The 14,274-nt window shown below is 35.9% G+C and overlaps 1 protein-coding gene across 2 annotated transcripts in view; it reads right to left on the bottom strand.

Moving 5' to 3' along the window:
* Positions 1-382: 382 nt before the first annotated feature.
* Positions 383-14,274, bottom strand: part of PHTF2 (putative homeodomain transcription factor 2) — a 118,700-nt gene continuing 104,808 nt past the window's right edge. For both annotated transcript variants that reach the window (XM_080818812.1, XM_080818811.1), the window contains 5 exons: positions 11,682-11,768; positions 7,960-8,115; positions 6,438-6,533; positions 3,449-3,574; positions 383-2,815 (listed from right to left, as the gene is read on the bottom strand). In XM_080818812.1, the coding sequence (XP_080674938.1) occupies positions 2,795-2,815; positions 3,449-3,574; positions 6,438-6,533; positions 7,960-8,115; positions 11,682-11,768 (486 nt within the window). In that variant the 3' untranslated portion in view covers positions 383-2,794. The remainder of the gene's footprint in view (positions 2,816-3,448; positions 3,575-6,437; positions 6,534-7,959; positions 8,116-11,681; positions 11,769-14,274) is intronic.

Raw genomic sequence — 14,274 nt, 5'->3', positions numbered from 1 at the left:
TACCCATCTTATTTTTGGCCATGATCTCTCATGCTGAACCCATGTGGCAAAACTGTTTGATTAAAAATACCACTATCCTTCTGACAATGAGTTTTAATATCCCAGGCCACAGCCAGTTTTCTGTATTTAAATACAAACAAACAAGCAAAAAAAAAAATTAATGATATCATAGCATTTTGGTGATGAAAGACCTGCATATGTATTATTATTCTTTCATGTTAAGAATCATAACAAAATTTTAAATGTCAGGGAGTTTAAAAGAATTTATTTCCATTCCCTTGAAATCTAAGAGTTATAACTAAAGTTCATGCTATAGCAAATACAAAATTACCATAGAAATGCATATGAATTAAAAATGAAAAAAACAAACAGGAAACACCTCCAGTTTAACACTGCCAGCATAGAATATTTTATTTTAAACTTGCTGTTCAAACTTTCAAATACAACACATGTGGCAAAGAAACAACAGTTAACACACAACATCTGCCACAATTCTATCCTTGAACTGCCTTTTCTATATTATGTGATATGTTACAATTTCTTTCCATTTCTTACATTCATGGTATTCTTAAAGGCAGCAAATATCAATATTTCTGCTTTGAAAATAGTTCCATTAATGTTTTGAAATTGCTTAAAATGACTTTTTTCCTTTTGGTATTCTACTGCTGCCCACATTAGTGACATAATTCATATTATTTATAGGTTGTTGAGAGGTATACTGTACTCAACAAATCAACTCCCAACTCTTAAGTTAAAACGAACTTCAATCCAAAACAAGCATTTTCCTACATCAGTATACTCAGCTACCTTTCTCAAAAATATTTCCATTCTGAAATAAGCCATTTTTTTTGTGAGATACAATAGTTTTATCTTTTATTCCTAACAGAACTCATGCTGTACTTTTTTTCTCAAAATATATTTGATATATTCTGTGCAAAATGTTAAGTTCTGTATAGGTATGTACCTTATTCTGAAAAAGTTTATAAAATATAATTCCTAAAAACAACCTCAACATTAGACAATAGAGGAAGAAGAAACATATCAAACAAAGCCTAATTTTCACATGAGAAAATAAGTATGTTCTTAAAGCTCCAGTAATACATTCCTTGAAAAAACTCAGAATGCACTTTGGTCATTATTAAACATATGAGAACATAGGAAAGTAAAACAAATTGCTTTTGTTGTTTTTTACACAAAGAAAATACACTGCACAATGAGGCTGAATTGAGGCTGATCAAAAGGAATGGTAAGAGCGAAGTGATATTATGACATGGCTCTGTTCTCTACACATTCCTGATCTTAAGATTATGACTTGGGGATTAAAACTGCACCAATCAAATAAATCATTTACAATTAATTATTTTAAATTCCCTAAAACATGGTAAAAAATGTGAGGATATTCAACATGATACACCTTGCACCAAGAAAATTCTACACTGTTTCAAATAAATTCTTTGTTTTAGAAACTAGATACCCAGTTTAAAAAAAAACCTGCAAAAACATTTCATGTTTCATGTAATTCCTAATATATTCTTGATTGTACAAATATAACAACTTAAAATCAAGGCCTAATGTAAGATACCATCATATTCGCCCTACTTACCTAACATGCCAACATGATAAATTCTCATTTGGACACTTGGCAAATTGCATGTGTGTGTGTGGTGGGGGGTGGAGTTGGGGGAGTAGGTAACTTTCCAGGTTAAAAGCATCTAAAATAGCCCTTATAAAATTGAGGGTGAGGGGGATGCACCAGGTTAAGTTTAGAGGATAGAATTTGCAAACTGAAGCTCTTTTCTGAAAATCCAGATATAGTTTTATAACTAGCAATCAGAGGAATATTCTATTGGTTCTTAACCTTATTCTTAAGTTGTTCATTTGAGTGTGTATACACTATAGTGTACCATGGGGAAAAATTATTTTACTTGAGTAAACATAATGTACTTTAGTAATATCAATAGGCACTTCACTTGTGAGATGAGTATATACCTCACTCAAAAGGATACCAGATCATGCCCTAGTACACTATAACATATCCCATATAAAGATACGCGTTTAAAAGTAACAATTTTAAAAAGTGCACATTTTGAGCATGCACAGTTGGAGCTGTGCAAACAGCCCAGTGTTTCAAATAAATACAATTATTACTAGTTAATTTTTATCAAAATATCTTACAGTATGGTAACCATTTACAATTATTGCTCTATTAAGAGTTTTATCATCAAAGAGCACTTGTTGACCTGTTATGTAATACCATATATATTAATACTGAAGGGTGCATAACTGCAGCTTAATCAGTGTAGATCCTGGCATTGTTCCAAAATAATTCAAAAGAAACCCTGACTGGATCTTGATTTACCAAAGAACATACTTTCTGTGTTTAGATGAATCCAATGCAATATTCCAATGTTAAAAACATTTTCCTCAAGTAAGGCAAGTTCACGGCATCGATGGACAAACAGTACTTAGCAATGGCTTCTAGTCTCACAATTTGTTATTTTGTCAATTATTTGTGAACAATTACCAGGATCTCAAGTATCTGGATATCAGTTTTATCACCCTTGCAACAACAACTAAGTACATCAATGCTAAAAATAAAATATAAAGACTAAAATAAATGTAAAAAAACAATGAACAAGTAAAATAAATATAAGAATTGCACAAGACAGTCTGATGTAAACACTTCGATTTCCCAGCTGAGACTCCTGAAGCAAAGAGTCAGTGACTGCTTTCAGGCAGCTTAGTTGGTACTCTTATTCTGGAAAAGAGGCTACATCTTCTTTTCTCTGAATTGTCATGATTTAATCTTCCACAGCTAGTGAAAAAATAATAGAAGTAGTAACCATTAGCGTCAGTTTTAATACTACAACTTACTAAATTACATCACATAATGCTTTTATCTAAATTTCATTCATAAACAAGGGCAGGCTCTACTATTTTAAACTCCTTTATCCCTGTGTTTTTAAGAAGAATTCACCTTAAAATAAAAAAGTGAAAATCAGATTTCCCCTGCTTTTTTTTACTGGGAAGTAGCAGTATATACATACTACTGGTTTAATATGAATAATCTACACCTTATTCACCAGGAGCTGTGTGTATGTTGGAGGATGTATGCACTGCTATATAACAGATAATATCACTTTTGGCTAAAAAAAGAAATAGGGCTCTTCTTCTCCTTTTTTATCACCTAAATTAGATTCGGATTATATAAGTAAAAATAAATCCTTTTACTTATTCCATAAAAGAGTTCTATTTGTAGGAACACTGTTCCAAATTAGGAGTTCCGTCAGCATTATAAACCAAGAATATTATTCATTCTCTTTGTACAGCATTATCAAAACGACTTCATCACTGCACACAGGAGATCTCAAAAGAGTGATAGGGTAAAATAAATGTCACGAAATATAACAGGGCACTATGAAATAAAAAAGTACCAGGAAGGGCTTACCTTTAAATTAAATCCAAGCAAGTCACTGATAACACCAGAGACGGCTGACAGGATGACAACCTGGGTGATGTTATAAAGCAGCGGATTCATCGTAAGCCCATATAATCTAAAGGGACTGTCCAACTCCTAGCAGGAGAAAAAAAATCCATGAGCTCAAAAACTCATTAAGAATTATCAGTTAAACGAATTCAGGGCAAAATAGAGAATTTTCAAAAACACTTTCAAAAAACAGTTTCAAATTATGGGTACTTTTAGAAAGGATAAACTTGATTAAACTTGAAAGAAGTAAGTACACCTCATGGGTTTTTGGTTTTTTTTTAGAAGTGATTTTCATTAAAAGAACTCTATAACCTAAATTTATAACTCTAATTTCTGTCTCAAATGAATGACTAGTAAAGTACTGGTTTAGTAGCTATCAAGAGGTTTGAAAACATTTTCTAAGATAAGAAGAGAACATGGAAGAGAACAGTATCTTTTTTTTTTTTTTTTTAAGATTTTTATTTATTTATTTGACAGACAGAGATCACAAGTAGGCAGAGAGGCAGGCAGAGAGAGAGGAAGGGAAGCAGGCTCCCCGCTGAGCAAAGAGCCGGATGCGGGGCTCGATCCCAGGACGCTGGGATCATGACCTGAGCCGAAGGCAGAGGCTTTAACCCACTGAGCCACCCAGGTGCCCCAACAATTACTTTTTGAATATAAGAACTGACTGATTCAAAGATTTAATATGCTTTGATCTACTGATTCTCAGATTTAAAGTTATATAGCAGGCCCTGTGTTAGGCTCTGGGAAATCAGGATTCAGTTCCTGTGCTGAAGGACCTTATAGTCTAACAGACATGCAAATAAACAATTCAACTGTGAGTCTCCCACAGAAGAGGGGTATATAAGAGGTACAGGCCCTAGAGGAAGGTGTTTCTAAAACTTCGTGGGAAGAGGTAACAGGCATTCCATTAGACACATGAGAACATGGCTCCTTTGAATCACTACAGGTTGCTTAACATTTTAGAACCTGAGTGCACGGAAAGAAGTCCTTCAAATTTGTAAAACTGGCTACTGAGGTAAGGGTCATTCTTGATGCAGACTGGGCTGACAGACTGGCACCAGCGAATTTAACTAGGGGAGAAGTGCATGTGCTGTGCAGGTGAGGAAGATCGCCGGCAGAGGGGAAGCAATGTGGAGGACAGGCTGGAGAGGCGGGAGACTAGAAACAGGAAGGCCTTGAGGGTTCAATGGATCAGAGCTCAAGTGAGAGACAATGAGGGTCTGACTCAGCGCAGAGCTGACAGGGAAGTGGGGATGTACTGGAAGCTATTTGAGAGGTTGAATCAATGCGCCTCAGAATTTCTTGGCAGTGAAGTGGGAGAGAGAGGGAACAATCGATATTAAGTCCTTAGTTTCTGAGTAGAAGACTGTGTACAACTGTGTGCGATCAAAAAGGATCATATTGTTGTGCTTTGTACTTTAGTTATCTCCTACTTCTCTACTCTGGGACTGAAGCCGCTCCTAAGTCCCATCCTGCCTGGCATAGTGCCTATACTCTGAAGACACCACCCACAGAGACACCAGACAAGCCCACCTACCTCTTCAGAATCTTATCCAGGCCTAGTGTATGCTGTGAGGCAGTAGAGCCCATTAAGACTTTTTAACCGACTGAAGAAATAATGGTAACATTGAGACACAACTAATGTTGTACCATTCTCTGAACACTTACAAACATCTCTAAGAATTGTATTCTATTTGCTATGAAAATTAAGACTTTAAAAGACATTTTCCTGGGGCGCCTGGGTAGCTCAGTGGGTTAAAGCCTCTGCTTTCAGTTCAGGTCATGATCCCAGGGTCCTGGGATCGAGCCCCGCATCAGGCTCTCTGCTCAGCAGGGAGCCTGCTTCCACCTCTCTCTCTCTTTGCCTGCCTCTCTGCCTGCTTGTGTTCTCTGCCTGTCAAATAAATAAATAAAATCTTTAAAAAAAAAAAAAAAACATTTTCCTTTTTTTTTTTTTTTATTTTTATTTTTTTTTTTTTAAAGATTTTATTTATTTATTTGACAGAGAGAGCTCACAAGAAGACAGGCAGGCAGAGAGAGAGAGGGGGGAAGCAGGTTCCCTGCCCAGCAGAGAGCCCGATGCGGGGCTCGATCCCAGGACCCTGGGATCATGACCTGAGCCGAAAGCAGAGGTTTTAACCCACTGAGCCACCCAGGCGCCCCAAGACATTTTCCTTTTAAGAGAGAAAAGCATTACCAACACTGCAAAACAGGGCTAAAAATATTTTATCAAATTACCTCCAAGGAGTTATTATTATGAAACCAGATATTTTGAAATTATATTCTTTTTGATGGTTATGAGAAATGATCTAAAAATTCAAATGTCTACTGGTAATACATATTTATTATAATTATTATGTATTTCTACTTTTTAACCTAACTCAGGCCAAGCAGAAGACTGCTTTCAGAAATATAAAGTGAGAAAATTTCCAAGTTAACATTAAATTCTCCCTTTTTGAGGGGCGCCTGGGTGGCTCAGTCATTAGGCGTTTGCCTTTGGCTCAGGTCATGATCCCAGGGTCCTGGGATCGAGCCCCACATCGGGATCCCTGCTTGGCGGAAGGCCTGCTTCTCCTTCCTCTCCCACTCCACCTGTTTGTGTTCCCTCCCTCACTGTCTCTGTGAAATAAATAAATAAAATCTTTAAAAAAAAAAAAACTCCCTTTTGAAATCTATTTTAAGTTCTAGGAGGCAAAATTTCCAAAGATGCCAACCTCTACAATACTTCAGACATTACTAAAGTCTTAATTTTTAAAAAAGTTATTAAAATTTCAAAATGAAATGATTTGGATTACTGTGACTCATGGCATAAATGTGGTCAAATATAATTTGGAAACAATCTGGATAATCATAAGAACCAAACACAAGGTAGGATCTGCACAGAAGACTCAGATATAGTGCCAGAACAGCATATTCTACATTATATCCATTTTCAATTTATTTTTACCTTTAGCAGTTTAGTAGCCAGCTTTAAAACATTATTCACTAGTGTCAGTTCCTCTTTTTTATTAGGTTTCTTCTCCATTTTCAAGTAGAGGTTTATCTTTTTATAAAAAAGGAAAAAATAGTTAAAAACACTTAAAATTACAACAGATACTCATTTTTAAAAGCAACTGAAAGATAGTCACTGAAATATTAACGGCAGTTCTCTGGTGATTGAGATAACAGAAGACGTTAATATTCTCCTTCATACTGTACTGTATAGCCCAAATTCCCTACAATAAACATGGTATTTTATGATAAGAAATCAAGGACTTATTTAAACTTTTCAAGTATAATGAAAGCTGACATAAGAAAGGCAAACTAGATGTCATTATTTAATAACAGGTGAAACACTTTAGTCTCAGAGCCAAAGCAACCTAAAGAATAAGTGAGAACTAGAGTAAAGTAAATCAGTTGGTTGGTTTGTTCCTCTCCCCTTTCCCTTTGAGCTCCTGTGACAGGGTTACCAATTTTTTAAAATCAAACTATCCTTGAAAAAAATACTAAAAAGGTTTTCATTGGCTATAAGTTTCTTTGAATTAATTCCTATGAAATGGTAAGGAAACTGTTAAACAAATTCACACAAAATAAAGTTAACCATCGAAACTATTATGCTTCAATGTCCACAATAGCCAAACTGTGGAAAGAACCTAGATGTCCATCAACAGATGAATGGATAAAGAAGATGTGGTATATATACACAATGGAATACTATGCAGCCATCAAAAGAAATGAAATCATGCCATTTGCGACGACGTGGATGGAACTAGAGGGTATTATGCTTAGCGAAATAAGTCAATCGGAGAAAGACAACTATCATATGATCTCTTTGATATGAGGAAGTGGAGATGCAATGTGGGGGGGTTGGGGGGAGGTGGGAAAAGAAAAAATGAAAGAAGATGGGATCGGGAGGGAGACAAAGCATAGAAGACTCAATCTCAAAAAACAGACTGAGGGTTGCTGGGGGGAGGGGGGACGGGAGAGGGTGGTGGGGATATGGACATTGGGGAGGGTATGGGCCATGATGAGTGCTGTGAAAGGTGTAAACCTGGCGATTCACAGACCTGTACCCCTGGGGATAAAAATACATTCTATGTTTATTAAAATAAATAAATAAATTAAAAAAAAAACTATTATGCTTTACTCTTCCCATTGAATAAAAATTCATACTTATTCAAATATGGCTGTGCCACACTGCAAAGCAAATATATCCCACTAATGGTTTAAAATTCATCATTTCTATAAATAGTACTTCCCTCTTGTCAAATAAAAGTGCAACAGAAAAACAGCAGGTTAGATTTGAAATCTGCATCAAGGCAGGAGCACTGAAGATGAGGTTTGTGTTCTATCAAATTTCAAGTTTTGCTTTGTACACAAATGCAATCTAACAACAGGTTCCTAAAAAACTTGAAGTAAATGAAAAAATTTGTAGTTTAATATGTAGATTATAGACATTAACTTGTAAGAAAATAAACATGCATTCTCACCTGTTCAGTAAGTAATATTGAGGTATTGCTATATTTTTTACTTGTTTCTGATCCAAGGGTAACAAATCTTAGGAGAAAAAGCGTTAACGAGATGCACCAGATTACTAGCTCCCAATTGTAGTGACAATCAAGGAAGATCTCGTGCACATGAAGCAACTAAAAGTGTATGAAAAAGGCAAGAGGAAGCAGCATTATGATTCAAACAATTTCTTTTCAAAAGGAAGTAACATTTTGTTTCATACAAATGGATCATGAATGTAGTAGTACATTTTAAAAACATTCCACATTTATTATGGAATATTTCAAACACATAAAACGTATAATCAAAACCTATGACTGGAGAGGGTAACTGTCTTAGTCCTAATTTAAAGTAAATACCCATAAGGTAATAAATATCATATGAACAATGTCTGCTCTAGTATCTGAAAAATATACTTTATCACATTAAGAACAGTACTTGCCAGTATTACGAATGTCTACTGAAATTCACCAATTTGTTTTCTACATCTGTTGAGATGATCAGATGTTTTCTCCTCCTTTAAATCGACTAAAGGAACTCAAACCAGATTCAGGGATTTTCCAAGTTGAAAGTCTTTGCATTCCAGGGATAAACTATACTGGTCATGGCATATTTATTGTTATTAAGTTGCTGGCTTCATCTTGCTAGTCTTTTGCATTGACGTTAACAAGGAAAATTAGTTCATAGTTTTCCATTTTCATACTCTCTCTCTAATCAACTGGTACCAAGATTCTGTTAGTCACCTAAAATTAGTTGGGGAATATTCCTTTTTTTCTATTCTCTAGATGTTTTATGTAGGATTAGAATTAGCTGTTTAGGGGCACCTGGGTGGCTCAGTCGTTAAGCATCTGCCATCGGCTCAGGTCAGGATCTCAGGGTCATGGGATCCAGCCCCACATCTGGCTCCCTCTGTTCCTCCCCTCTGCTTGTGCGCTCTTTCTCATATAAATAAAATCTTTAAAAAAATAGAATTAGCTGTTTATTTGAATAATTAGCAAAATTCAACTGTGAATTTTGTGGATTTTGTTGGTGGCAAATTTTTAACTGAATCACTGCTGCTTTATAGTTATAGTTCTCCTCAGATTTTCAATTATGTTTTGAGTCAGTTTTAATAAAGTATGCATATGTAAAAATTGTCCACCGAAGCCTTCCACTTTAATGATATAAAGAAACTTATATTAGCATTCTTTAAAAAAGCTTCTAAACTGTGCCAGTAGCTTATGGTTAAATATACTGTACTTTTTCTTTTTAAATATTTATTATTTGTATGTTTTAAAATTTCCAACTGCATGAGTTTTCTTGCTGCTGTCATTGCTTCCTACTGTAACTGCATTAGTTAGATCAAGTGGCCTATACCATCTGAGCTGAGAATTACTTTTGTCCAGGTACATGGGAAAGTTTTATAAACTGTCCTTGTGTCTGAAATGAATATGTATTCTCTAATTTTAGAACAAAATTTTAACTGTTGTTTACATACATATCTTTTTATTTTTTTGTCGGTTTAATCTATCATTTACTGAAAGAAATGTGTTGAGACTTCCCAATGAGTTTTTTTCTATAATTTCTCATCTTAGTGCTATTAATTTTGGCTGTCTATACATATATTTGAAGTTATGTGATTACATGCATGCAAGGTGGGAATTATTAAACCTTCCTGATAAATTCTTCTAATTTTTGTCAAGGTTCCTTTTATCCCTTATACTTAATATAGTCTATTTCAGCTAATACTAATGTGAACTCACCAGCTTTCTTTTGGCTAGTATTTGCCTGCAGTAGCTTTTTCTATCCTACATTCAAAACCTTCCAAAGCTATTACATTCCATGTGTCTTTGTTGACAGGCACAGAAAGGTTTTATGTTCCTAAGAGTCACAACTACTACAGCATGTACTCCGGGAACGTGAAAATTAAACATGGAAGACTGAGATGCAATAAGGAATTTTGAGTACAGAAATCAGTCTTTTCCTCTTGGTTGCTTTTACAATTTTTCTCTTTGTTTTTGGTGTTCTGCAGTTTCTCCACAATATGTCTAACTGTGGATTTACTTTTGCTCCTTTTCGTTCTTGCTGTGCTTCCTAAATCTGAAATTAATATCTTTCATTAATATGGAAAAACTCTTAGTCATTACATCTCCAAATATTGCTCTCCTCCTTTCCATCTAGAATTCTTACCAGATATTCATTGGCTCTCTCATCTGTCTCAATGTCCTTTTCATATTTCCATCTCTTCATCTCTGTACTATATTCTGGGTAACTTCTACCACCTCCCAATCACTATTTTTCACTGTCTTCAATCTGCTATTTATTGTTTAGTGTGTTTTAAATGAAAATAACTATATTTTTCATTTCTCTGAAGTGGTGTCAGTTCTTTTTCAAATCTGTCTTTTTTCCATAGTGTTATCCATGTCTTTATCTTAGAGTTCCTATCTGATCAGTCTATCATCTGAGGTAGCTGGAGATCTAATCCCAGTGTTTGTCGATCTGTTGACTCACTCACGTGGACTGCCTCTTCATTGTTCTGAAACCTGAAGGGGCTTCATCTGTGGAAATCCTAGGAGGCTTAAGTTGAAAACACATCCCGCCAAGAACAATCTTGGTTTTGCTTCTGCCATGTATCTGGGTATTCAGGAACCTAGGACCACTTTTCATATTAACTTCTTGACACAGAGGTTATAGGACAAGACATGTAATGTACAATTTAAACCCTGAACCTATAATAAGGGATGACCTACAGTTATATATTCTTAGAGGAGAGACTTATCCCCCCCAATTCTTGTCAGTCCAGGCAGAGTCAGATGAACTTTCTTATTGTCCTCCTGTGCTGGCGAGCAGGCTGTTTTTCTTATTCTACCTTTTCACTGAGATTGTAGTCCTTTAAAGGGGTAGCATGTATAAGGAGGTATGCAGGCTGAGGCCTCATCTTCTGTCCTCTCTGGACAGATAATCTCAAGTCTCTAAGATACTAAGATTGACAACATACCTCAGTTTATCCAAGGGCTGCCACAGGATTAATGCATATACTTAATTACTCTGTTTTTAAATTTTATCTTCATGTTTGGCCTCTTACTGTCTTATAAACTCAGGTATGTATGTAATATGTATATTAAAAAGTTTATATATGTGTATAATCCCTGCAGCATTATATAGTGCTTTAGAGCATAAGAACCTTCAGATAATCTAGTATGTCATATTACTTGAAATGGAAATTTAATTTTATAACCTAGAATAGCCTGAGATATTTTTGTGCTTCCTGACTAATCTTGGACAATGAGAGTTCTTTTTCAGAGCCTGAGGCAGTCAAGTCACAGTGACAATCCAGATAAAAAATGAAAGAATTAATACTAAATGTGAATAAAGCAGAGATTCATGAAAAACAGTCTGAAACAATCTCATAATTCTAGTTACTCATAAGTTTGTTTTGGGAAATAAAGATAACCAAGTGAATGGTGGATAAAAACTAATTACTATATATTCAATCAACAGACATTTGAGAATATGCCAGCCACTGTTCATGACACAGAGATGAACAGACCCATTTATTCATTCTACCGAAAAAAAGATAAACAGCAAAAAGTTAATTTTAAAACCTGTATAACTAGGTTTATAAGTATTATTACTTTGGTTGTTTATTATTAGAAAGCCTTGTGGCGCTAAATAATTATAGCTGTGATTATCTAATTTTTACACATTGGGCAAGTCAACTCACCTGGGCACAACAGATAAACACAACTGATATAGTCAACAAGAAAGCAGATGAAACTATTACATCAACTGATCGCTGAGGACCTCGACGCTGGGGAAAAAAAGGGAAAACACTTTTAAATATATTTACTAATTAGCAGCTAATTCCATGCTTTCAATTAAAGTGTTGATCCATCCCTGCAGGTTGATCGTAACTTACAATGTCGAAAATATACCTAATTTGTCAGATGAATTTTAATTACAAAGTGTTACTATTTCCTGAGGATTTGCAATACAGTGAAGACAGTGAACACATAGCATGGAATTCTTGGCATAATTTTCACATTTTTCATTTCATTTCATTCCAAATATTTTGTCAAACACTAATCATTTATTCAATAAATGTTTCTTGAGCACCTGCTCAGAATGAGGGCCTGTGTCAGGTACTGGAAATATAGCAGAGAACAAAACAGACTTGGTCCTTACCTTCATAGGAACTAGCCGGGAGCCAGACATCAAGCTTATAACCACAGATCCTATGCGATCAACTGTAATGAGTGCTATTAAAGTATTCGTAAAGGATGCTTTGAGAAAACTGGTAGGGAATTTGGTGTAAATATCACTTCCTTAGGGAGATCTTTCCCAGCTCAAACTCCTAACTCTTAATCAAGTTAGGAAGATAGCCTAGGAAGATCTCCCTAATAAAGTGGTATTTATGCCAAAGTAAGGTGCCAGGGCACGATGGCTCATGGCAGTGTTACTGGCAGAAGGAAGGGCAAGTGCAAGACCATAAAACAGGTAAAATAATATTGCAATTACAGAACTGAAGCAGTCTAATATGGCTGGAATGGAGAGGGGAAAATGTTTCAAAATCAAACGAGAGAGAGGCTATCCTCAAGAGCTAGGTCATGAAGGGCCCTATAGGCCCTAATCAGATTTTGCTCTTCAGCTTAAGAGCTACGGAGAAACTCCAAAGAGTTTTTAAGAATTACATTTTAAGAATTATATGACAAAATCTACATTTTTAAAAGATCGCTGGTGGCAGACTGAGGAATGTACTGGAAGGAGGGAACCTGAATGCAGGGAGGCCAAAGAAACAGGCAACTACAGCAGCCCAAAGCAGATGATTGACAGTTTCAATGGGGGGGCGGGTATGAAAACAAAGAGAAGCAAACATGATGAGGGAACAGAAGCCTGGCTGAGGACAAAGCAAAAGCTGACTCCCTGCAACCTACCCCCACCCCCACTCCTGGGTGGGACATATTATGACATTCTTTAGGAATCTCCCAACTATCTTCATAGCTTGCTTAGAAGGGCAGAACCACCTTGGCAATAGCAAGGCCTCTGGTATCTGGTATCTTGTAGGTTCTCTTTAGCATATGAAAGTTCTACCGAAACCTCCCTCTTCCCTACTTCCTCCGCCCCCCACGGTACATAACCTGCTACCCCTCACAACCCGGGGCAGCAGCTCTTCCTGCCCTCAGGTCCTGTCCCTGTGCTTTAATAAACCACTATTTTGCACCAAAGATGTCTCAAGAATTCTTTCTTGGTCATCGGCTCCGGACCCCACCCCACGGAACCTCACCTAGGTTCTAGAACTTCATCAAATGGACCCAAGAATATTTTGGAAGTAGAAAAAGTGGGAAATGGTGGTAAGTTGGATGTTGGAAATGTAAGAGAGGGAAGTAACAACCAAGGATAATTCCTAGGTGTAGGGCTACGTGTTTCCCTCGCTGAAATATAAGCTCCTAAAGCTACTCATGTCCTGAGTAGTGGATATTACATGGTTAACAATAAATAAATGATTACTGAATAAAACAAAACAATGTACAAAAGAATGCAAGACCTCCTTAAGGTTGATAATGAGGAGGAATTTCAGGTGGCTTTTTACTAAGCTACATAACAGAGATGGTATTTATCCCTCCATACAATAGAAAAGCCACAGTGGACAAAATAATGAAAGCCAATTTTTAGCATTTCCCAGTGGAGACTAACAAATTAAATCAATGAACAGAATAACGAATTTTTAAAATAGAAGGTTAGACAAATAGTGGGGCGCCTGGGTGGCTCAGTGGTTTAAAGCCTCTGCCTTCAGCTCAGGTCATGATCCCGGAGTTCTGGGATCGAGCCCCACATCGGGCTCTTGGCTGGGCAGGGAGCCTGCTTCTCCCTCTCTCTCTGCCTGCCTCTCTGCCTACTTGTGATCTCTGTCTGTCAAATAAATAAATAAATAAAATCTTTAAAAAAAAAAAAAAGGCTAGACAAATAGTGCAAAGTTTTTTGTTTTTTTTTTTTTACTTCTTTCATTGTTACTTCAAAAAAAAAAAGTAAAGATCTAGGTATATCAGAGAGTTTCTGGTCTTTGGGTCAACTTTATTTAAGACCTGATTACTCCATGAATAATTAAAATCACTGTGTCTTAATGCAGCAAAGAAATAATCCTCAGAAGTGCTTTCCTAAACCTAATTTAGATGTTTCCCATTTCCCTCCTGCATTTTTATATCTTACTTCCATAATTAGGGAAGTTATTTAAAAAAATTAAAGGAAAAGAACAGCATGAAAAGAATGGCTTAACCTACAAGCTAATATTTTTTATTTTATAAAATAAAATATTTTAC

The sequence above is a fragment of the Martes martes genome, assembly GCF_963455335.1.
Source record: "Martes martes genome assembly, chromosome: 11".
NCBI classification, from domain to species: domain Eukaryota; kingdom Metazoa; phylum Chordata; class Mammalia; order Carnivora; family Mustelidae; genus Martes; species Martes martes.
This window is presented reverse-complemented; position numbering and strand designations above follow the sequence as displayed.